We start from the raw sequence: 23,731 nt of genomic DNA, 5'->3' as shown, positions 1-23,731 counted from the left end.
TCTTACTATATCACTTTCTTTACGGTTCCTAACATTCTGCTTGCTTTTTTTTTTGACTGCTGCTGCACATCGAGTGGATGTTTTCCGAGAACTATCCATAATGACTCCAAGAGCTCTTTATTGAGTGATGACAGCTAATTTAGAACCCATCATTACATCTGTGAAGCTAGGATTATGTTTTCAAATGTGCATTACTTTGCACTTATGACATTCAGTTTCATCTGCTATTTTATTGCCTAGTTACCTAGTTTTGTGAGATCCTTTTGTAACTCTTTACAGTCTGCCTTAGACTTAACAATCTCCAGTAATTTTTTATTGTTTGCAAATTTTGCAACACTGGTCCAAGTACAGATGTCTGAGGGAAACCAGTATTTACCTCTCTCCATTCTGAAAACTAACCATTTATTTCTACCCTTTGTCTTCTGTGTTTTAACCAGTTACTGAGCTATGAGAGGACCTTCCCTCTTATCCGATGACTGTTTATTTTGCTTAAGAGCCGTTGGTGAGGGACCTTGTCAAAGACTTTTTGAATGTCCCAGTTACACTACATCCACTGGATCACCCTTGTCCACGTGTTTGTTGACACCCACAATGACTTCTGGTAGATATATGAGGCATGATTTCCCCACACAAAAAGCTGTGTTGACATATCGTATTCATCTATATGTCTGATAATTCTATTCTTAACTGTAGTTTCAACCAATTTGCTTGACATTGAAATGAGGCTTACCAGCCTGTAGTTGCCAGGATAGCCTCTAGACTAGAGCCTTTTTTAAAAAATGATGTCACATTAGCTATCCTCCAGTCATCTCATACTGAAGCTGATTAAAATGCTAGGTTACAGACTAGAATTAGTAGTTCTGCAATTTCAGATTTGCATTTCTTCAGAACTCTTGAGTGAATACCATCTTGTCTTAGTGACTTATTACTGTTTAATTTATCAGTTTGGTCTAAAACCTCCTCTACTGATACCTGGGATAGTTGCACAGATTAGTCACCCAAAAATAATGGCGTTGGTTTGGGAATCTCCCTCACATCCTCTCCAGTGAAGACCTATGTAAAGAATTAATTTAGTTTTTTTGCAATGGCATTATCTTTCTGCAGTGCTTCCTCAGCACCCCGCTGTTTATTTGGCAGGCTTCCTGCTTTTGATGTATTTTTTTAAAAAAATTTGTTTTATTTTTGAGTCTTTGGCTAGTTACTCTTCAAATTCTTTTTAGGCCTGCCTAATTATACACATTTACCTTGGGTTTGCCAGATTGTATGCTCCTTTCTATTTTTCTCTGCAGGATTTAATTTCCAAAGATGGTGTTTTGTCTTTAGTCACCTTCTAGGCATGGTGGCAGGTCCTGCCAAAGGGTTTGCGGGGCCCAAGGCAGCACACTGACCGTATCTGTGCTGCATGGCTGGGTGGCTCCCAGCCAGGGGAGTGAGTGAGCATCCGGGCAGGTACCAGGCAGTGTGGGGCCCTGAAGGCACGGGGCCTAAGCCAACCAACTTGCTCACCTTGCCCTAAAGCCAGGCCTGCATGGTGGCACTTTCTGGTCATCTTGCCATCTTTTAAAATTTGGGATATGCATTTTATTTCACCTCCCTTATGGTGTTTTTAAAAGATCTTCCATGCAGCTTGCAGGTATTTCACATCTGTGACTGTACCTTTTTAATTGCTGTTTAACTAATGCCCTCATTTTTGTGTCATTCCCCTTTCTGAAGTTAAAGGCTACTGTGGCATGTTCCCAGTGCCTTCGTTTAAATTTCTCCTAGGAGAGATAAGGCATCTAGACTGATGCATCTTACTTATATTATAGTTACATGGTGCCAGTAGACTTTACAGGCACTCTAAAAAGTGGTCATTGCCTTGAAAGCTTAAAGTCTAAATACAATACAATGTTTAGGCCCGATTCTTCTCCTTTCATCTTCCATTGCCACCATCCCTGCAGGTCAGGAGTAAATATGAACTCCACAGAGTTACATTAGTGTAGCAATTGCAAGAGAAGAATTAGGCGCTTGTATATCTATGTGGACCTAATATTATTCTGAATGTATTCGTATAGTAGTAATCATTTCTGCTGTCAATTACACTACTCTGTTGGTGGAGTAACTTGGTTTAAGTCAGTGGTGTACATCTGGATTTATACTGGTGTAAATGAGAGCAGAATTTGCCCATTGTATGCATGGCAGAAAGAGAAACCTATATGCGAAGCATAGGAAGAGCAGTTTTCTGTGCTTAAATACTAGAACACAAGGGGTCCCCACAGCTCTGCGACTGAAAGTTATCTATGCACTTTAACTCGTTTTCCCCAGTATATTTCTGCAGTTAGTGCCTCTTCCTTGCTTCCAGAAACATCTCTTGTTTGTTGTTTGATAAGCAAACAACACAGAATAGTCTGAGTAAACACACATCAGACTAAATAGGGATGCTGAAGTAAAAAATCTTGCAATGAATAAATTCTGCGGTTTTAATATATTCAGGGCCTCTTTCTTCTTTCCCTACACAGAGGCAAATCAGGAGTCACTCCACTGAAATAAATGTACTATGTATTAAACTAGTGTCAATGAGGTCAGAATCAGGCCCTTTGAGAAGTGCTCCTAGAATGGGATGCATCTGTATTTCCCTGCAGAGATGTTTTGTAAAATACAAGTTAGTAGTTGTTTTACCTGGAGCCTCTATAGAACAGGGGCTTTACATTTTGCCATCACCTGGACTTAAAACAAACCCTTGGAAATGAACCCTTTTCAACCCATTTTAACTGCTTTCCAAGTCCCGTTTCCTCTGTTCAAAACAAGCCCTACAACTATTTGATTAAGTGTGTTTTACACCTCCACTGTGATCCAGAGTAAGGACACGTAAAACATCTGAGCTAGGAATAAACTTGAATCTTCAGACCCAAACCAGAGCTAAATCAAATGTGAAGCTTTAAGGAGGCTTGGAAAAGTATTCATCCCATCTTTCTTTTCAAAGAGTTTCAAATGCATCAGTGTCACCTGGTTTTATCGAGGAATAAAACCACAATACCGCGATACAGCCTGTTTTTGTTGTATTTTGCAGCCTGGCTGAAACTAGGAAATTTCACAAGGGAGTTAAGTATTCCCAGAATTCCAAGTTCAGATTCATTGAAATAAGTTTCAAAGAAGCATCCAAATTTTTTATCTTTCTCAACCCAAGCCCTTCATGCCTGGCTCCTTACTGCTCCTGACAGCACAGACCCTGATAGTAGAGTCCCCTAGCTCCCCAGATGAAAGTCCAGTTGGAGGATACATCTATGGGGGCTCAGCACAGCTGACAAAGTGGGCAGTGGTCTGTCTTAGGCACTGATATGCCCCCAGTATTGGAGCAGCTCATGGCCTGTCATGTATTTTGTCCTACAATACACCTGTATGGTAGGGCAGTGCTGTTTATCCTCATTCTACAGACAGGCAACTGAGGAACTTGCTCAAGGTCACACAGAAAAGCTTGCAGAAGAGCTGGAAACTGAACACAGTCTCTTAAGACTCAGCTGAGTACCCTCACCACTAGACCCTCCTTCTCCTCACTAAGGTCATTATGGGCGGTGAAGTTTCTGCTCCTTCCTTCCATACTGTGCACCAGCTGGGCTGCTCTCCTGTGTTCAAAATGGATACAGTTCTGCCACAGTGGCTTCAAGCCTTTGGTGAATACCGGTGGCTGTATCAACCTCTTTGGTATTGGATTGTGGAATGAGCAGCAACCTAACAATGTAGGGTAACATTTTCAACAGTGCCCAAGTGAGTTAGGCCAATTGACTTTTAATGAGACATAGCCATAGGTGCCTCAAACACTTTTGAAAAATGGAACATAGGCTCCTAAATCACATGGGTGCTTTTCAAAAATTATACCTTATCTTCTTATGTTCTTCTGTACCTTAAACATAATTGGCTTCATTAGGCAGTGGAAACGGGAGGTCGAAACTTGTACTGAGGAGAGAGAAAGTGCCTAGAAGAGAGAGCTCAGGAAAAGGGAAGAGCATAGAAGAGAGAGGGGAAAAAAAGAGACTTTACACTAAGCATATGCCTGTATGTGATTGCAGCTTGTGGAGACATAGCCAAGCCAGCTTTGTTCTAGCTCTCTTGGGTACCTAAGCATGGGTACCATGCAGGGGGAACGACAGCCATGGCAGGCCACTGGGCCAGGTAGTGGGGGCAGCTCTGCACTCTTGGAAGGGGCAAGGCCTTGGCTGCAAGGGGTGGAGCCAAGGGCAGCCAGCCGTCCGTGCCACAGCCACCCCTATCCTTAGAGCTATGTGGAACATACGGAGCGTTGCTCCAGCAGTGATTTACAGGGCTTGGGGTTCGGCTGCCACCACTGCTGCAGTAGCCAGGCCCGTAGGCATTTGCCCCCTTTGCCCTCCCCGCCCCTGTTGGGGGGCAGACGGCACAGCAGCATGACATCCAGAGTCCACTAGCCACTCAAGTACTTAGCCAGCATTCCAGGCAGACTTGTCCAGCCCCTGCTGCCACAGTTGCCTTGTTCCAGTACCCAAGCTAGCTAGATGAAAGTATCTCCGATATGTCAGCATAAGTTGCAGTCACACCACAATGTAGATATATCCTCAGAAGCAAAGCAGATCAGGGTAAAATGCCTAACCCAGAATCAGCATAAATTGCAGGCATTATTACAGATGCATAGAAATGATAGGAAGTAAGAAAAGAAACTTTTTTTTAAGTGGAAGGGGAAAATATCTTCTGTGTATTACAGCAAAGGGCACATTGCAGTCTTAGTACGTCCATTTATTAAAGGGACACTTTGTCCAGTTAAATTCTATAATACCCAGCTTGAGCCTGTTTGGAAGAGTGGGTAGAAGAAGAGTAGGTGATATGGATCCCTGGTCTTTAATTAGACTGTTTGATTAGTAGAATTATATTATTTTCTTACATTAAATTGCTGGTTCTAAGTTGTTTTTCCTCTCCTACCAGAAAACAGTATTGGGTCTCTTCTAATATCAAACGCCATGAATCTGGAAGTGATCAAGGAAGGTGGTTTATTTTCTTAAAGGAAAAATAAATCTCAGGTTGTTTGTATGAGACTGCGAATATTTATGTGCTGTTCCCCTTCTTCCCTCATTGCATATTTCATCAAGTTCATTTGCGTGTGTTATGGGATAAATCTTAATGGGTGGGGGGGATCGAAAAAAGCAGTAAAAAGAAAAAGTATCAGTCAGCGAGTCAGGGTAGCTGCAGCAAGCAAAATTCATTCCGTACACAGATCACAGTTTGTTAAACTCACTTGGGCTTGACAATTAAGGAACCTGCAGTTCTGCAGGGGTCATTCTGGGGTGGATTCACATGACCAATGCAAAGGAATTCATGTTGTTTTGTTTTGACAAGTTAGAAGCTCTGTTGTCACTCTAGTTTCAGTGGCTCTTCCTCATAGAAAGAACTCCGTTCATTGTACCCTTTAGGTCTTGATACCTTACATTGTAATAAATACTAATTAGTCAGATCCATACCAACTCATCTCAGAACCAGTGTAGATCGGTACTTAAACTCTTTGCCTGCTTGTCCCAGCCTCAAGAGCCCTCTTATCAGTGTTATGAAACACCCTCACAATAATGCAAAATTATTTATCTATTCATTTGTGAAATCTCTGTTATCAAGTATACAAAAGATCCAGATTTTCCTCTGGCTTTTTCTGTGCAAAGCTGAAGCAAATCAGTGGAACTGCTGTGGATTTATATGAGTGTAACGGAGACTAGAGATGGTAATGAACAAAATAGCATGAAAACTGAATTTCAGCAGTTCAGTTAAAAAAACAGGAAAACCTCAAATTTAGATTGAAGGATAGAAGCTGAGCAGGCTCACCGTAGCCTTTCCGAAGAAGGGCCCCATGAGTTGGAGGTGCGAAGGGTGCAGAATCTCTGTTTTCTATTAATCTTCAGAATGGTACGTATGCAATAAACAGTCTACCAAGGCTACAGCAGCAGTATTACGGAATAACTGATGTTATTCTGAAATAATAAAAAACGTGTCTACATCACAAGCCATTATTTCACAATAATGTCGAGCTGGAGGACTTCTTACTGTGACTCATTTTACAAGGAATAAGGGAAGTCGAAGAAAGAGTGCTCTTCCTTTGACTTCCTGCTGTGGAGACAGTGCCAACAGCCGATTAAGCTATTTCGACTTAAGCTACGCAGTTGACATAGTTCAAGTTTGCGTAGCTTAATTCGACTTTTGCCCTGCTGTGTAGACCTACCCTAAGAGATTTCTGTAGCCCTTTTGCTTTCTAATAATTAGGGAGCCAGTGCTTTTGTTCAGATAAAATTCCCAGAATCAGATGATGTTCTGAACTTAATGCACCTTTTGGGGGCTTTTTACTCCTTTCCCACTCCCTTTTGTGCTGTCCTTCTAGACTAGATATTTACCTGCCTTCCTACTGGCCATGTGAGAGCCCCTCACAAACTCTACTGTGTTTATCCTCATAGAATCCCTGAGAGGCATGGGAGTGCTATCATTTACACATAAGAAATGATGGGGAACAGAGACTACTCGATTTGCCCAAGGTCACACAAGAAGCTTGGGAGAGAGCTGAGACTTGAATTCAGATCAGCCCAAGTGCTAGATTAGCGCCTAGACCCCCCAGTTATCTCCTTCCTTCCTTCCAACTACATGATCTACTGCCTTGCTCTTTTTCCTCTCCCAGATGAATCAACTATTTGACAGAACTTCCAGGTTGGACCCCCCCCCAATCATTCCCCGTCTGTCACCAACTCCCTCCTTCCTTCCTGTTGATCACCCTTGTGCTCCTAGAGTCCTACGAGTCATTCGAATGCATTGCAGCTTCCTCAGCGTAGGCATGACCCAGATTACGCTGCAGGCTTCTGATGCCAGGATGCACAAGTATGGATACACCAACCAGTCAAGACTTAATGCTAAGACTGCAAAGAGTGCATACTCAGTTTTGTGTGAACAAATGGTGGAAAGAGGCATCTGGGGCTTCATGAGGAGGGAATCGACTACTTGGCTGACCCTTATCAAGTTTTGGATTTGGTCAGTTTGAACCAATTCTCATTTTTTTCCGAACGTTTGTCCTATCTCTAGTTAATTTCCACTTTCCTCCACCCTGATTTAAATAATAGAAAGATATGGAAAAGATCTAGAATGTTTGCATTTTTATGGCCTGTCAGGAGATCAGACTAGCTGGTTATAATGAACCCTTCTGGCTTGAAAATCCATGGATAAAATCCCCTCTTTTCCTGCCTCATTGAAGTCAATGGCAAAACTCACATTCACTTCAGTGTGGCTGGGATTTCACTCTCAGAATCCATCTGTGCATCTTTGTTGTGTAATCATTTCCCTGCAGATTTTCTTCTTGCATTATATTCTCCGGTGTTGTGTCCAGTCTTGTGTTTCAACACATCAGAATTCCTCCATATACCTTTGAAGAATTTTAAAGATTTTTTTTCCTTGGAAACTTAAATAAATGAGCCAAATTCTGTTTTCCGTTAAAATGGTGAAACTATGGAGTAAATTTGTTGATATTGTGGAGTTACTCTTGATTGATGCCACAGTATCTGATAGCAGAACTTTGCCAACTACAGTTAACTTTTGTTACAATCTTTATAATTCTGTGCATGTCAAGATTTGTTAATCTCATTCAATAGCGAGTAATTTTATCCTGCAAACAGGATATCATTGTAAGTTTGGTATCATCAGCTAAACTGAACCTCGCCCTGTGGATTTGGCAGATAGTAATTAAATGTTCTGTGGTTCCTCTAAGGTCATAAAGTGTTATTTCTCTGGCTTGCATGGGCTGTTAGACAAAGTTGGGCAAAACTATGAGGGGGTGGGACGGGAAAATTTCAAAAGAGGGTGTGAAATTTTTGCTGATCTCTTTGTGTGTGATTGGCTGGATGAGGTACCATTCAGTGATAACTCAGTCTTTTTAACATGCTAGCAAAAGCTCTGCTTTTTTCTGCATCTGGCATTCTGGTTCCAACTGGCTGTGCATAACAAGAGTGCCCCACCCAGACACTCCATCTGGGGAGCTCAGCTCTTAAAGTTATAGACGCTAGTACCATAGATCAGTGGTGCACAACCTTTTTTCCGGTGTGACCCCCGGGAAAATTTTGATTGAGGAAAAAAAAAAGTGTGTCCCCTTTAAATGTTGCTCCGTTCACCTGCCGCTCCCTCCCCCCACTGGTGGCCGGCCTGGTGCGGTGACCATCCCGGAAGACAGCCAAAGGGGTTGCAACCCACGGGTTGCGCGCCGCTGCATATATGACACTGCAGGAGCACAAGTGGAGTAAAATGTTCTTGGCTGAGCAGAAGGCCCTGGGAAACGAAGGAGGTAGTATCACCATGTATTTTATACCTGACCTCTGATCAGGAGAATTTAGAAACTGAATCCTAGAATTTAGAAGCTTAAATAGGTCAGTCTTGGGGTAGGCTCTGTGATCCCCAGTGCAGCATTGTCCATCCAAACGATCAGGCCTGCCAACTGCAATTCCAGGTCCTAGGGCAGAATAATCAGTGGGCCTCTGTGCACTCAGAAGCTGGGCCTACCTAGATGCTGACCTTCTGACATTTGCGGGAGGGGAGGGGTGTTTCTGCTCTTGCACTGGCAAGTGCCCAGAGAGCTGCCAGCTGTGCTGCCAGGCGAGCTCTGCCAGCAGGGCCAGGGCTTCCACATGCTCACCGGCTAGGATTGCCAACTGTCTACTTGCGCAAACCCTAAGAGCTTTGCCCCGCCCCTGCTGTGCCTCTTCCCTGCGGTGACACCCCTGTTCTACCCACCTCCAAGGTCCCATCCAGGCTCATTCCAGCCTCCCTCTCTCCATTACTCACTCTCACCCACCTTCATTCACTTTCACCAGGCTGGCACAGGGGGGTTGGGTGCAAGAGGGGGCAGAGGCTCTCGGGGGGAGTTTGGGTGTAGGAGAGGGTGCAAGGTGGGGGTTCTGGGTGGAAGTTTGGGTGTAGAAGAGGGTGCAGGGTATGGGCTCTGGGGGGAGTTTGGGTGTAGAAGAGGGTGCAAGGTGGGGGTTCTGGGTGAGAATTTGGGTGTAGAAGAGGGTGCAGGGTATGGGATTTGTGAGGGAGTTTGGGTGTAGGAGAGGGTGCAGGGTATGGGCTCTGGGGGGAGTTTGGGTGTAGAAGAGGGTGCAAGGTGGGGGTTCTGGGTGAGAATTTGGGTGTAGAAGAGGGTGCAGGGTATGGGTTTTGGGAGGGAGTTTGGGTGTAGGAGAGGGTGCAGGGTATGGGCTCTGGGGGGGAGTTTGGGTGTAGAAGAGGGTGCAAGGTGGGGGTTCTGTGTGGGAGTTTAGGTGTAGGGGAGGGTGCAAGGTGGGGGTTTTGGGTGGGAGTTTGGGTGTAGAAGAGGGTGCAGGGTATGGGTTTTGGGAGGGAGTTTGGGTGTAGGAGAGGGTGCAAGGTGGGGGTTCTGGGTGGGAGCTTGGGTGGAGGAGAGGGTGCAGGGTATGGGCTTCGGGAGGGAGTTTGGGTGTGGGATGTGGGCTCTGGGCTGGGGCAGGGTGTTGGGGTTCAGGAAGAGTTGTGGGGTGTGAGAGTAAATCTGGGTACAGGAGGACAGCTGGGGCACAGGCTCTGAGAGAGAGTTTGCGTTTAAAGTGCAGGCTCTACACTGGGGCAGGGGATTAGGTACAGGAAGGGAGTGCAGGATGTGCACTCTGGGAGGGAGTTTGGGTGTGGGGTGCAGGCTCTAGTCAGGGACAAGGGGCTAAGTGGTAGGAGGGGACAGGAAGTTGTCCCTCACCATAGGTAGTTCCCAAAAGTGATCGACATCTCTCTGGCAATGGCTCCTAGACAGGTGGCCCGGGGACTCTGTATGTCACTGCCCACAGGTACTGCCCCCACAGCTCTCTTTGGTGCAGTTTCCAGACAAGGGAACCTGTGGAGTCGGTGCGCCAGGTAGGGTCAGTGCATGGGGACATGCCCCCTTGAGGCATGCCAGCCACTTCCAGGAAGAGCGCAGAATGAGAGCGGGTTGACAAATCTGTGTTAGTCCTGCTGCCCTGGCAGGGCCATCCTGACTCATATGCAGAACATGCTCATGTGTGGAGCATCTGAAAATTTGGGGCACCACTGGGTCTTAATGTTCACCCACCTCTTCCTATCCCTGTTCTCCGGCTCTGCTTTCTCTAAAGAGGGTGTAGTTAGCTTAAAAGTGGAAAAGCCTGCCAGGCCTGTTAGCAGACCCCGAACCTGTGAAAGCCATTCAAGTGGCAGTGAAGCCATTTAACAGGCATTTGCCAACCCCAGATAGATACCATCGGTTCCTTAATTAGTGTGTTAGTCAACTGGGCCTTACTTTAAAATTGGCTTTAAAACTATTTCATTAGCGTGATGCTGAAGATTATTAAATCACATCTCTAAATATCCGTCACCGCCTCCCCTCACCCTGGCTGTCAGGGCATAGGGGCACCATTTTAATAGTATAGGTTGGGCCTCTTCGGTCCAGCCCCCTCGGGACCTGAGCAGTCCCGTAGGAGGAAATTTACTGCACCAGAGGAGGTCCCCCGCTACTGGATCCCCAGACCTCCCCGCTGTTGACCCCAGCTGGCCCCCATGCCAGGCTGCTGTGGCCCTGGCAGCCTGGACTGTCCCTGCTCCTGCCCTAGCCCCACTGTCAGGGGTGCTGCATCCCTAGCCCTGGCCCCACTACTGTGGCTGCCACGACTGCCACGAACCTGGCCCTGCTACTGGCGCTGCCGTGGCCCTTGCTGTGGTATTGGGGCTCTAGTGCCGGTCTCAGCCCCACCAGGCTACGAGCTGCCAGCTCTCTTGCCACTGGGGCTCCCAGCCAGGACTGGCTGGTCCAGGAACACCTGTGGTCCTTCCAGACCATGGATGTTGCTGGATGAAGGAGTTCCGGTTTGGGGAGGTCCAACCTGTACTGCATAGGGCTCCGAACATTAAATACTAAGGATGTCCTTGTGCCCCAGGCCCTTTTAAATTGCTTGGGCCTTTGAGCAATTGCCCCCTTTGCTGCCCTGGAGATAATTTATCTTGGTTGACCCAGGTTTCCTTACTTGCCCTGATCACCATGGGAATGGATTCCATTCACAAAGGTATCAGCACCCGGGAACTGGTTTCTGGATTTGAATTGGAGTTCTCAGACCTGGTGGTCAGGAGTAACCTTTCCAAATGTAATTAAGTGAATTTGGATCCGAAGTCCCTGAGGAGCTTTTGAAAATGTTAACCTAGGTCTTTATGATGGACTGTCCATTCTCTTAATCAGTTTGGGGTGGGGGCAGTTCTTTCCTATTGGAATAACAGATCTGCCTTGATGGTCCACCCATCAGTTGCCACAATTTACACAACACCTCACGGTCACAATTCTCGTGCCTCAGGATATGTATTGCTCCTCCATGGATTTCAGTGGGAAATCCTGAGACCCTGCAGGGCCCAACTACAGAGCGCAGATTGAGTTGTGCCCATTCCTGTGGTTATTCTACTGGGAAAATGGCTTCTAAGTATGAAGAAGTTAAAGAGCTCCGGAGAATTTACATACATGTTATTTTCCCACTCTCAACAACAGGCATCACTCCAGCCATTGTTTCTGAGAGAGCCTTAAGACACATTGATGTAGTGATAGCAGCAAGAGAAATGAATGAGTTCCAGAAAAGAGCTCCATTAAAAACACCTTACCTCTGCCCTGTCTTTAGAAACACACCTATCTGACTCTCTAGTCTAGCTCACAAAGCACTTAATGCATTTTCCCAGTGTTGCGCAATATCTTCTTCTCATATTGGAAATATAAAACAGATGATCTAGCAAAACCAAAGATTTTATTGGGTTGTCAGGGGATACGGGAAAATGCTCATTGTTGAGCCAATTTTTAAAGATCCAAGTGAACTAAATTGAGTTAAATCAGAGTAATTCAATTCCATTGTCTCCAAATGAGTTCGCTACAAAAGAACATTTTCTGGTGCTGACCAGGAGAAAGAAAATGTTCTGTTCAGCAGGTGTAATGGGTCAAAACTAAAAGAGATTGCTAAATATTTCCTTTGTTGCTGCATGAGGGTATATTAAACGGCATGTACTTATTACCTTTCGATACGAGCTGTGTAGCAGAACACAGCTGCAGGCGATTACAGATAATCATGCCAGAGTCTGACAGTAGAATGTCAGTGTCAAAATTAAATTTGGGAGCTGATTAAATAAGGGATGGCAACACTTTTGTTTTATAGATGGCAGTACTTCAGTCATTTTAGAGTCTTTGCTTTCAGACATGAAATTCTAACCCTTCCTACCATGTTTGCTGGGGATGGAAGGGTTCAGATGGGATTCTAGTCATTTCTCAGTTTGAACAATAAGGCCATGATGACTCTCCACTATGTCAGAGTGTGGCAAGAACAGAGAAATGATGTGGTTCCTTGATCCATGGCCTGCCGACCTCAGTGGAAGTGAGAGCAACAGGCAGCCTACTTTAATTTCCACCCCTGGCATAAGGGCCATAAAGGATGGTAAGCCAGCGGAGGATCGTGCATAGTGATGCTCTCTTTCCCCTCCCACCCATGATCTTGAAACACAAGATGAGTTTAAAGGCCCAGTCCTGCAAAGACTTATGCACATTCATAACTTCACTCCTAGGCTATGTCTACATTTGAGTTGGGAGGGGTGATTCCCAGCTTGCATAGAATGACCCACTAGCTAAGAATAGCAGTGTAGCTGGAGTGTAGCTGCTCCCCTGTGCTCCTGTAATTCACATACCTGGGTGTGATTCACTGTCCCATGAGGTGGTACTTAGACCACTTACAGTGAGAGAAAATGAGTTTGCTCTACAGCCTCAGCTGAGCGCTAGCTGACTTTTAGCTCAAGCTGTAGAGGCTCATGCACCGAGCTCCAGAGGTCCCAGGTTTGAGGCTACCTGTCGGCGTTACGCTACCCAGACTCTGTTGCTATTTTTAGTGTGCTAGCTCAAGCAGAGCTAGGGCAGGTATGTCTGCAGCAGATGGGAATCAGACCTCCCAGCACAACTGTAGACATAAGCATGGAGTAAAGTGGCTCACAGGTATAAAACTTTTCAGGATCTGGCCTAAAAGCGTCATGCTTCAAGGGCAGAGTCACATTGGGGGTTCCAGTCCTTTTCTTCCATAGGGCCATATTGTTCTTTTGTACATTACACATTATTAATTACTGATATTACCTTAGTGCCTAGAGATGGACCAGAACCCCCATTTTGCTAGGTGCTGTACAACCCCAGAAAAAAAAAGATGCTCCTTCTTCTGGAGAGCTTTCAACCCGAATAATAACTTGCAAATTCTGCTCCGTCACCTGGGGCAAATACACTGGTTTTGATGGGTGAATAAAATACTAGAAATTTGTTCATTCGCATAATGGCAAAGTGTAGAGACAGAGATCTTGAACCTGGGCTGATGTTTTTGCAGGAAAATTTGACACCGTGTTTGTATGCTGTGCCATAACAACATAAGAATGGCCATACTGGGTCAGATCAAAGGTCCATCTAGCCCAGTACCCTGTCTGCCGACAGTGGCCAATACCAGCTGCCCCAGAGGGAGTGAATGGAACAGGGAATCATCAAGTGATCCCTCCCCTGTCACTCATTCCCAGCTTCTGACAAACAGAGGCTAGGGACACCATAACTGCCCATCCTAGCCATTGATGGGTGTATCCTCCATGGAAGGATGTCATCATTTTGAGGGCAGAACTCCCATTAGAGTCAACAGGAATTTGTTGTGTGTGGAAGATCTGATTGCGGCATTTAGCCTTTAATAAGTCTTAAAGCAAAAGGCCCAAGTTCTCCAACCCCTTTGAAATTGATTAGAAGGAGAACTCGGCCCAATTTTAATTCTGAAATTGGAAGGGGTTTGAAACAAGTGTTGGGGTTTGGAAGGGGTTTGAACAGCACAAGTGTGTGGGTGGCATCACATTTAATTATGGCCAAACGGCTTTCATCACAATCCCATTGAACATGTCACTGTAGCACTATGGTTGGCATCTTCTGAGACATTCCTGCCACCCTAAATTAATTTACACGAAAGAAAAAATGAGCGGGAAGTATTGAGCCATGTTTGATATTGATTGCAACACTGTGGAGCTACAATAGGGCTATTATAATTGGGGAGCTCACATTTATCCACACTCTTATTTGCATGTTCAATAATAACAGGGGCTTTGCTCAATCTATGTGTACATGGCCATTCACCACATATTGTCTAGAGTGGTTCTATGTGCCTGGAGATCCAATGGCAGTAGACCAAGATCGTAGTCTAGGATCAGTGCAGTGAAGGGACATTACAACTACGCCTCTTTTCCTCCTTCCAGGGTCCCTTTTGGTTGCTATACTGGTAGGAGAGAGGGGCTGTACATCAAATCCACCCATGTAACTCTGTCCTGGGACAATCCTCATGCAACCACTTTAAAGAGAGATTCCATTGGGGTTATAGCACAAACAGCCCACAGCAAAGCTTCTGGCCTTAGCGTCAGAGGGATGGGCACTGCCAGTGTTGAGAGTGTTTCTAAGCTTTTCTTTCTTCCTGACCTCATGTTTATTTATGTCTTGACAAAGGCCTCGAGAGAGGTTTGACCAAGGCTTTAAAGAAGCTGGACAACTACCTGAACACGCCTCTGCCTGAAGAGATCGATGCAAACAGCACTGAAGAGGAGAAAGTCTCTAAACGCAAGTTTCTGGATGGGGATGAGCTGACACTTGCGGATTGCAACCTGCTGCCCAAACTTCATGTTGTTAAGGTAAAAGGCCACATCTGATGGACAAGCAACTCTGGGTTGAGAATACAGTGCCCAGATCAGTAAACCTGAGTTGTCACAGCCATGCTGCTGCTCTATCTGCCAGTCTCTGCTTTTCTATAGGAAAGAGACTGGTCTATACACAGGGGCTACGTATAGACTGGCATGATTTTCCGCAAATGCTATTAACGGAAAAGTTTTCCGTAAAAGCATATTCGGAACAGAGCATCTAGATTGGCAAGGACGCTTTTCCGCAAAAGCACTTTTTGCGGAAAAGCGTCCATGCCAATCTAGATGCACTTTTCCGCAAAAAAGCCCCGATCGCCATTTTCGCCATTGGGCCTTTTTTGCGGAAAACAAATCTGGGCTGTCTATACTGGCCCTTTTGCACAAAAGTTTTGCGCAAAAGGACTTTTGCCCGAACGGGAGCAGCATAGTATTTCCGCAAGAACACTGACGATCTTACATGAGATTGTCAGTGCTTTTGCGGAAATTCAAGCGGCCAGTGTAGACAGCTGGCAAGTTTTTCCAGAAAAGTGGCTGATTTTCCGGAAAAACTGGCCAGTCCAGACACAGCCAGTGGCTGTGTCTACACTGGCGTGATCTTGTGCAAAAGTGGCCGCTCTTGTGCAAAAACTTGCTGCCTGTCTACACTGGCTGCGTGTTCTTGCGCAAGTAAACTGACGTTCTAATGTATGAAATCAGGGCTTCTTGCACCAGAACTCTGATGCTCCCGCTCAGGAATAAGCCCTTTTATGCAACTGTTCTTGGACAAGAGGCCAGTGTAGACAGGCAACATGAATTTCTTGCGCAAAAAAGCCCTATGGTTAAAATGGCCATCAGAGCTTTCTTGCGCAAGAGAGCATCTACACTGGCATGGATGCTCTTGCGCAAAAGCACATCTCTTGTGCAAAGGCACATGCCAGTGTAGACGCTCTCTTCTGGAAGAGTTTTTGAACAAGAACTTTTCTGCAAAAGAGTTCTTGCTCAAGAAGCTGCCAGTGTAGGCGTAGCCAAGTAAGTTTCCAAGATCTTGGCCAAAAGGGCAAAGAAAATGAAACAAGGTCTAAAGAGAGGTGATAGAGTGAGCATTAGGGAACCCCACTAATCTCCAGTGCATCATGAGATGGGAAGAATAGGCTGGTGTATTGCATGGTCTTGCCTAGTGTGACCAGGCCAGAGGGCTGCTACAGAGTAAGGAAAAATCAGCCCCAGAAGGGTAAAAGGCCTGCTAATTAGAGGGGGATGGTCACAGCACAATTAGGAACAGCTGGAAGGGAGCTGACTTGGGCAGATTGGGGCCAGCTGACTCTACTTCAGACCTGCCAGAGGCCTTTAAAAGCCTCCCCAGTTAGAAAGTGGTGGGAAGAGAGTCAGGAAGACTGAGGTAAAGAACCAGAAGTTAGGGTGCTTGTGATATCAGGGGAAGGGAGTTCTAGAAGAAGTAGCTAGGTTCCCTACCTGAGCAGCTAGCTGCAAGCCTGATCTCTGGCAAAGGGGAACAGGCTGCTGGCCCAAACACTGGCCATGGAAAGAGGGGCCCATGCCACATTAGCTAGCCAGAGACTCCATTTTTCACTAGTCTGGGTCAACAAGCACTGGGTGTTTGGCTCTGTGTGAGGCGTGTCACAGCAATGAATATACAAAGTAGGGGAAGGGCTAGGGTTACGAATGAAGGACCTAGTGACTGGGGAAAGAGAAAGGGCTTGAGGCTTCTATAGAAACAACTTTCTTCTTTGCCTAGTGTCTGGGTTTGCAGGGAGAAAAGAGTAGAAACTCGTGCTGCCTGGACCTTTTGGGAACACACCAGTGTGTCTCTCAGCTTGTACTGCACAGGCCAGTTGGCTTTTAATTTGGATGATTTACAAATGTGTCTTTAATCTGTGGTGTTTGTGGTGCTCTGGTGCTATGTTTCCTTTTTCTTTCTTTGAGTTGGTAGTGGAACACACCTGGCTCTCTGAACTAAACCACACCTCTCCTTGGACTGCTAGTTTATTAGCACCCCTATCACCCTCATGCTGCACTCCCAGCTGCCACCTCCCCCCCACCATGTTGGCTTTATAAAATAGGGCTGTATAAGCTTGTGGTGTCCCTTAATCAGAAGTGTATCTTTAAAGCTAGCCACCGCAACAGCTGCCAACCCTTGACATCCAGATTTGTTCTTCCTGCCAGATTATTTTTATAAAGGAGTTTTGTTTTATGCTGACTGCTGGGGGTATTTCCATCATCAGGCAGCACCACGTACGTGTGAAAATAATGCTTAATACTTCGGGTATGTCTGCACTACAACTCAACACCTGCAGCTGGCCTTTGTGGGGCTCAGGCTAAGGGGCTGTTTGGCTGAGGTGGAGCCTGCACTCTAGAACGCAGGGAGCTGGTAGGGTCACAGAGCTTGGGATCCAGCTTAGCCTGTACGTTTACACCACAACTAAACAGCCCTGCAAGCCTGAGTCAGCCGGCATGGGCCAGCAGTGGGTATCTAATTATAGTGTAGACATACTTTTAATGGAGGGGGTGATAGACTTGCCAAGCCCCAGGACAAGTAGGGGCAGCTCTACACTCCTGGAAGGGGCAGGGCTGGGGCAGCCAGCCCTCAGTGCTGCCTGGAGCATACCACGCTGTACCCCCCGGCTTCCAAGGCAGCCCTCCGAGTTACAAAGTGCGCAGCGGTTTAAAGAGCTTGGGGCCCAGTGGTTGGGAGCCCCTGGTCCCTTTGAATTGCCAGGCCCCAGGACTGTTCCCCCCCTCTTTGTCCCCCTCCCTCTCTGTCCCTGGGCCTGCTCTTAATGCTTTCTTCATAGATCATAAAGCAACATAAGTGTGCTAAGTGTCCCTTGCCTCATTTTATATGGATGGGGAAACAGAAACAGAGCTTAAAGTGACTTGTCCAATGTCACACAGCGAGTCAGTGGCAGACCTATGATTGGAACCCTGGGTCACCTAACTCTCCATTTTTACCCTCTACTGCCATTCCCACCCACGTATAACCTACAAAGGGTGATGCAGCTGGTATTTTGCATAGTAAAGTTAAAAGATGAAAGCTAGCTTGTGATTCAGAAGCAGAATTGTCTCTGGTATAGTGCAGAGGATGTACCTAATTCTCTCTCCTAAGTGCTATATTTATTCAGTTGATCAGATTACATGTTTCTTCAGAATAAAAAACAGTACCTGGTAGACATTGGCAAGCCAGGAACTAGAAAGTGGAGCCAAGTCATGCATCTATCTTGGCTCCATGAGTCAAAACATAAGCTAAGCCACGGTGAGCTGACTGTACACATATAAAAAGAGAATACAGAATGTGATGCATAAGTCACTTACACAGGTCATGTGATAGTATTACTGATTTGGCACTTTCTTTGGCTCATCTTCTCTCCTGGAGGCAGAGCCAGACATTTTAACACAAGTGCTTAAAGCTCTCATTGCTAGTTCCCGTCTCCTTAAGGCAAAGTGAAAGACAGACAAACAGCTCCTGTAGAATTCTAAATCTTATAGCCATGCATAGCTACAGACTATTGTCCTCGGTCTGTTTTAAAGACACAAGTAAAAGGCATGTAAACACTTCCGCTGGAAATGTTGTTAATTTCCGCCTGCACTAATGAGTAGGTTCCATCCCCTATGTTCACACACGGGGTTGCATAGATGCAACTTGGAAATGGATTTTTCTTAAAGTATGCCAAAGGAATCCTGGTAATAAGAATAAACCATAATCTCTTGTAAGAACAGACCTGTCCTGAAAAATCTAGATGGATGGAAATTCTAATAAGTACTTTAGGAAACAGAGGGGAGCTGTGCGGTACATATGGATGTAATTCCCTTTATGCTCATGAGTAACTTTACACTGTCATAAAAACTAGAGATGGGAAAGACCCAATAAATTAGCTAATCCTGCCCTCCCAATCTTTTTGCCCACTCTGTCACTGTGGGATTGTTACATACAGTGTAAGATTAAATTCATTGCCTAATCAGGATGAAAGACCCCAGTCTAGCAAGGCACTTAAGCATGTATCTAACCTGAAGCACAAGAATTAGACCCAATGATTATATACATATTAAAAGTTAAGGCATGTGCTTAAGTACCTTGCTGAATCAAGGCCTGGATGTCATTAATGGTTGGGCTTCCACAGAGATCTTGAGTCTAATAAATCTCAGAGATAGGAAACTTCCTAGTATGGAGCTGTATTTTCCCTCTTCACACTAACACTCCTAGTTCTATGAGCCGAAGATAATACTTTGTTCTTAGTATCCAAGTGGTGCCCAATACCAGTCTAAATAGTTCTTTCTCCTTCTTGCTGTGTACAATATATCTTTCCAGTGTTTGTCGATGGTTATCTCCATGGTGATGATTGTTTGACAAAGCGGTACAAGTTTATTTCTTTTTTGTTGTGTGTTCCTCCATTCATGCCCTTTAAACCACCCACCTTTTTAAAGTGTCACCTGACCAGGCTTCTTCCCTGATAATGCCATTCCAGGAGCACAGCTGAGAGAGGTGATGTTCACAGGAATGAGGGGGAAATCCATGGTGGAGCCTGTTTGAGTCTTTGTATACAGTGCTTGGTATTCCAAAGTCAGGATTTGACACACCGTGGTATTACACTTCCTTTACTGCTTGTCTGCACGAACACTTAGTTTACAGCAAGTTGGGCTGTAAATCTCCTCCGCACTGGCCTGCTGTGCACTGAATGTCCATGTGCAGTCTGGTGCCAAATACTAAAAGTTCCCTAGTGCACTTTAATTTACTCCCCTTTCAAAACGGGGAAGATCAACACACATTTTGAGTGCATGGCCGCCTGGGCCACCTGGATGCTTAGTATGCAGGAGGCAAGTTTGGGAAAGAATTATGCCCCACTTGCTGCAAACCAAGCCTTTATGTAGACAAGCCCTTAGAGGAGGTGGTGCATTTGCATAGTAATGGCCAGTCAGGAAAGATTGACCTTTCTTTGATAGCTTCTCCTATAGGACCCTGCCCCCTTTCACTCCCTTGTCTGTTGTGTAACAAAAAGAATGAAGCTCAAATGCCTAAAACAAGCAAGTTTCCTTTTTTGTCTTTGTCCTAGATTGTCGCTAAGAAATACCACAACTATGAGTTCCCCACAGAGATGACGGGGCTGTGGCGATACCTGAAGAATGCCTATGCCAGGGATGAATTCACCAACACCTGTGCGGCGGACAAAGAAATTGAGCAAGCCTATGCAGACGTGGCCAAGCGGCTCAGCAAGCCTTAACTGACACCCGCAAGGGCTTAGTATCTCCGGGGGTTCCCAGTTCACAGACTCCTCTCCTTGTTGCCTTAGGATATATTCCTCATGATGTTTCTGGTTGGCATCCCCACAATTTCAGCTGTTAAAATACATTGGTTAGGGCCAGATCTGCCTCTCCCTAGGGAAAACATCAGGCAACAGTGGGGGGAGGGAAAGGAGGCTAAACAATCCTCTGGAATCTGAACCCATGAGCTGGATCAAGTATTATTATTAACGATCATCAGTATTTGAAACTCTTCACCTTTTTTCTGCAATATCAGCCACCTATTTTATCCGGAACTTTGAAAAACAAGCTATTTAGCTGAAAATTTCAAGTAGATGGGCTAGGAATATACTGAACTGGTTCTTCTTTGGCCCTTTTCAAGGACCCTTTTTTCTGATGTGATCTATCCAAAATATCTCTGCTGGTGAGAGCCTGGAGGTAGGAACAGGGTGTGTATGAAAGCAAAAAGTTTAACCAGAAGAGAAAAAATTTCCTTAGTGGGTCTCTTCAACAGCATCTGTTTTATCCGGGCTGGAGGTGGTTATTAAATGCTCATGACTGATGTGGCGCTAGTGAGGAAAGCATCAGTGAATATGTCAGACAGGCAGATGCTGCTTGGCATATGATTTGCTTATTTCCACTTCATCCAAAATCATAAAAGGAAAAGAGAGAGAGAGAATAACAATGAGAGATGAATTGGGAAGTTCTTGGAACAGCAGTGCTGATACCCCAAAGCCCACTCAATCAGTTGTTGGACGTACTGAGATTCTATAGTGATTGGGGCCATATAATTACCCCGTTATGTAGAAAGAATCCGCTAACTGCACCATTTTAGATACTCACCTTAATTCTGTACTTTCCAGCTCGTTTCCAGATTGGGAGCCAGGGGTAGGAGTGGAAATCGGTTGCCTTGTGTGACCCCAGACGGGGGCAGAAATACCCACTTGATTTCTGAGCTCGAAATGGGTCGCCTTCCAAAGTTCATCTCCCATTCTAGTGAGCAGGCTGGTCTGAAAGCTTTAAGGAGGATGGGCTAGAAGGGAGACTTGAAGCACTCCTAGCCAGAATGTTGGCATGTACGCTAGCACGAACCCTTGCCGGGTGGCTGTGTCCTGCTTGCTCCCTGCTTCTGTTTCAATGACCCTCCTAATGGTGCATTCGAACTGTTTTCCGACATGATTAGTTTGTGCTGTGGGCAGACTTTGTATACACAGGTCTGCTTCAAATTGATCTTCTGATTGGTGAACTGCTTTAAGAAATTAAGAATGACAGTTCTTTTGTGTGCAACGTAAAAGCTTGAGCTCACTTAGCGAGCTATAGACCAGGGAGAGGAAATCTCCCAGTCTAGTCAAATGTTGAGATTTAAAGCTTCACTTGCTGGCAAAAAGGTAAAATCATTGAACTCTATCACTCCTGGGCTTCACTCCTAATCAGACTCCTGCTGCTGTATGGAAATACAGTGACCTCCACAGGACTCCACGCTGGCAAACCCTTAAATAGGGGAACCCAGGATCAACCCTTTGTTTGCAATTAGAAATGGCCTGGAGACAGGCTATTAGGCCAGAATCTGCAGTCATACTGATGGTAGATCTAGGGTATGTCTACACAGCAGCATTATTTTGGAATAACTAACATTATTCCGAAATAACATAGTGTGCATCTACACTACAACCCTTTATTTCGAAATAATGTCAAGCTGGAGGACTTCTTACTCCGACTCCTATAACCCTCATTTCCCGAGGAGTAAGGGAAGTCACAGGAAGAGTGCCTTTTTTCGACTTCCTGCTGTGTAGACAGCACCAAAAGCCAAATTAAGCTATTTCAACTTCAGCTATGCAATTGACGTGGCTCAAGTTGAGTAGCTTAATTCAACTTTAGCTCTATTGAGTAGACATACCCCTAGAGTAATCCCATTGATGTTGAAGGAGTTACTCTGCATTTACATCAGCAGAGCAGATAACACAATCTTGTCCCTTGACTGATAACATTTATGGCTGGTGATAGTATTGCAGAGCAGTCAATTTGTTGTGAACTTTCCAAAACCTTGGAAGAAAGACCATGAACTCCCTAGTCTTCCCTCAGAACAGGCTATATTTAAACAAGCAAAGGATTATACACTCGGCAGTATTGCTGAGAAATCAACTGGCTCTGCGAGCACTAGCAACAGCCAGCAAAATCTAATGAGATTGGAAGAGTCCTCACATGCGGCTCATTAAAAATGTTTCTTCATAAAATAACCAGATTGGAATTATTTGTTGTTGTTTTTTTAAATTAAGATATTTAATTATTTATTTCAATTGATTAAATTCATTTTTCTTTCTTTCTTCTTAGCATATTGGTTGAGCTGACTCATTCTGTAAGACTATTATAACCAAGGCTCTGCAAATTTAGTGTGTAATGAACAATGGTTTTCTGTGTCTGTTTAATGGCTGTTTTGGATTTTTTTTCCACTATGGCTTGGCTACCAGAACTCCATTTGGCCAAGACTGAACTTTTCTCAATCATCATGGAACAGGTATTATTTTTTAATCAGAGGCTTTGTCTAATCAGAGTTATATGTGAACTGTGAATAAAGAAGTAGAAAGAGGATGTAGCCTGCTGTTCTATTCATATTTCACTTGGCTCCTTTAAGAAGTTTACACAGACAGTGGTTCTGAGGCAGGGGGAGGTGAACCAGTTCAGGAGATACACCCATTTCTGCTTTCCTGTGTGAAAATCCCCAAACCACAATTTGTTTTGGTTTCAGCAATTAAAAGACTAAATTTTATATGCTTAGTGAGTTTGATTCGGTTTTTCAACATTAAAATGAAAAATTTAAATAGGTTAAAATTGGAAAAATGTTTTCATCAACATTTTTCACACAGATTTTTTTTTTTAATCTTCTGATTAGTTAAATGTCAAACTTTTCAGGAGATTCAAATCTGGATCTGGATCGGATCTGAATTTTGCACTTCATACCTAACCCAGTAAGAGTTGATCCAAAACTCTGGATCCATACCCTCCTGAACTTTGCATGAGTTTGAAATTCAAATCCTCATTTTCAAGTCTGTAATTTGTGTACACCTTTGTGCTTCTTGGCTCAAAATACGGTGAGTAAAAAGAAGGAATGGAAATCCATACAGAAGATTGTGCTGCTAAGATTTCCAGCTCCCTCCTCTAGACCCAGAAGATTTAGATAAGCTTATTTTTACTATCACCAGTGAGATTTTAAAAAGCTCCAGAACTCCTCTACTTATGGCATTTTTGTGGCCTTCCATTGTATTTAGAAGTTTAAGTAGTTATGTGTTAATCCTGCAGGAGATTGTTTATCTACATTGGCAAAGTAACATTTTTTGAAAAGAATCTAAGTGACAAGACAGACAGAACAGATTTACAATAACTTTGTTCATAAATTTCTTGCAAGATGTAAAGAGAGACATGGTGCATAAGGGGAAGAAGCCAACAATATGGATTTAATCATCTACATTTCAGAAATGCAGACCAAATGTCTGTAAAGATGTCCATTTCATCCAACATTTCTTAGGTATTTGTTTCAAAGATATTAGTTCACTCAGTCCAATGCACCATTCATATTTGGAACCATGTTGATTCCTCTTTAATATTAATTTTGGGGCTGCTAGGAGAACTCAGTCAGTAAGTTTCTTATTTTCTGTTAAGATATTTGAGTTGCCAATAAGCCATCTTAGCAGTAAAGGTCAGAAGATAACAGCCAGGTCTACACTCAACCTGGCAGCTCAGCTTAAGGTTTGAAACTCAAACTTGGCACCATCCCCACAGTGGGAGGCTGATGGAAACAAATGCT

General features: G+C 44.7%; 1 protein-coding gene across 2 annotated transcripts in view; it reads left to right on the top strand.

Annotated features, from left to right (window-relative positions):
* CLIC5 (chloride intracellular channel 5) overlaps nucleotides 1–22,516 on the top strand; it is a 114,361-nt gene extending 91,845 nt beyond the window's left edge. For both annotated transcript variants that reach the window (XM_006120668.4, XM_006120670.4), the window contains exons 5-6: nucleotides 14,510–14,691; nucleotides 19,743–22,516. In XM_006120668.4, coding sequence (XP_006120730.1) covers nucleotides 14,510–14,691; nucleotides 19,743–19,910 — 350 coding nt within the window. In that variant the 3' untranslated portion in view covers nucleotides 19,911–22,516. The remainder of the gene's footprint in view (nucleotides 1–14,509; nucleotides 14,692–19,742) is intronic.
* The last annotated feature ends 1,215 nt before the right edge of the window (nucleotides 22,517–23,731 follow it).

Source organism: Pelodiscus sinensis, chromosome 3 (assembly GCF_049634645.1).
Source record: "Pelodiscus sinensis isolate JC-2024 chromosome 3, ASM4963464v1, whole genome shotgun sequence".
Taxonomy (NCBI): domain Eukaryota; kingdom Metazoa; phylum Chordata; order Testudines; family Trionychidae; genus Pelodiscus; species Pelodiscus sinensis.
This window is presented reverse-complemented; position numbering and strand designations above follow the sequence as displayed.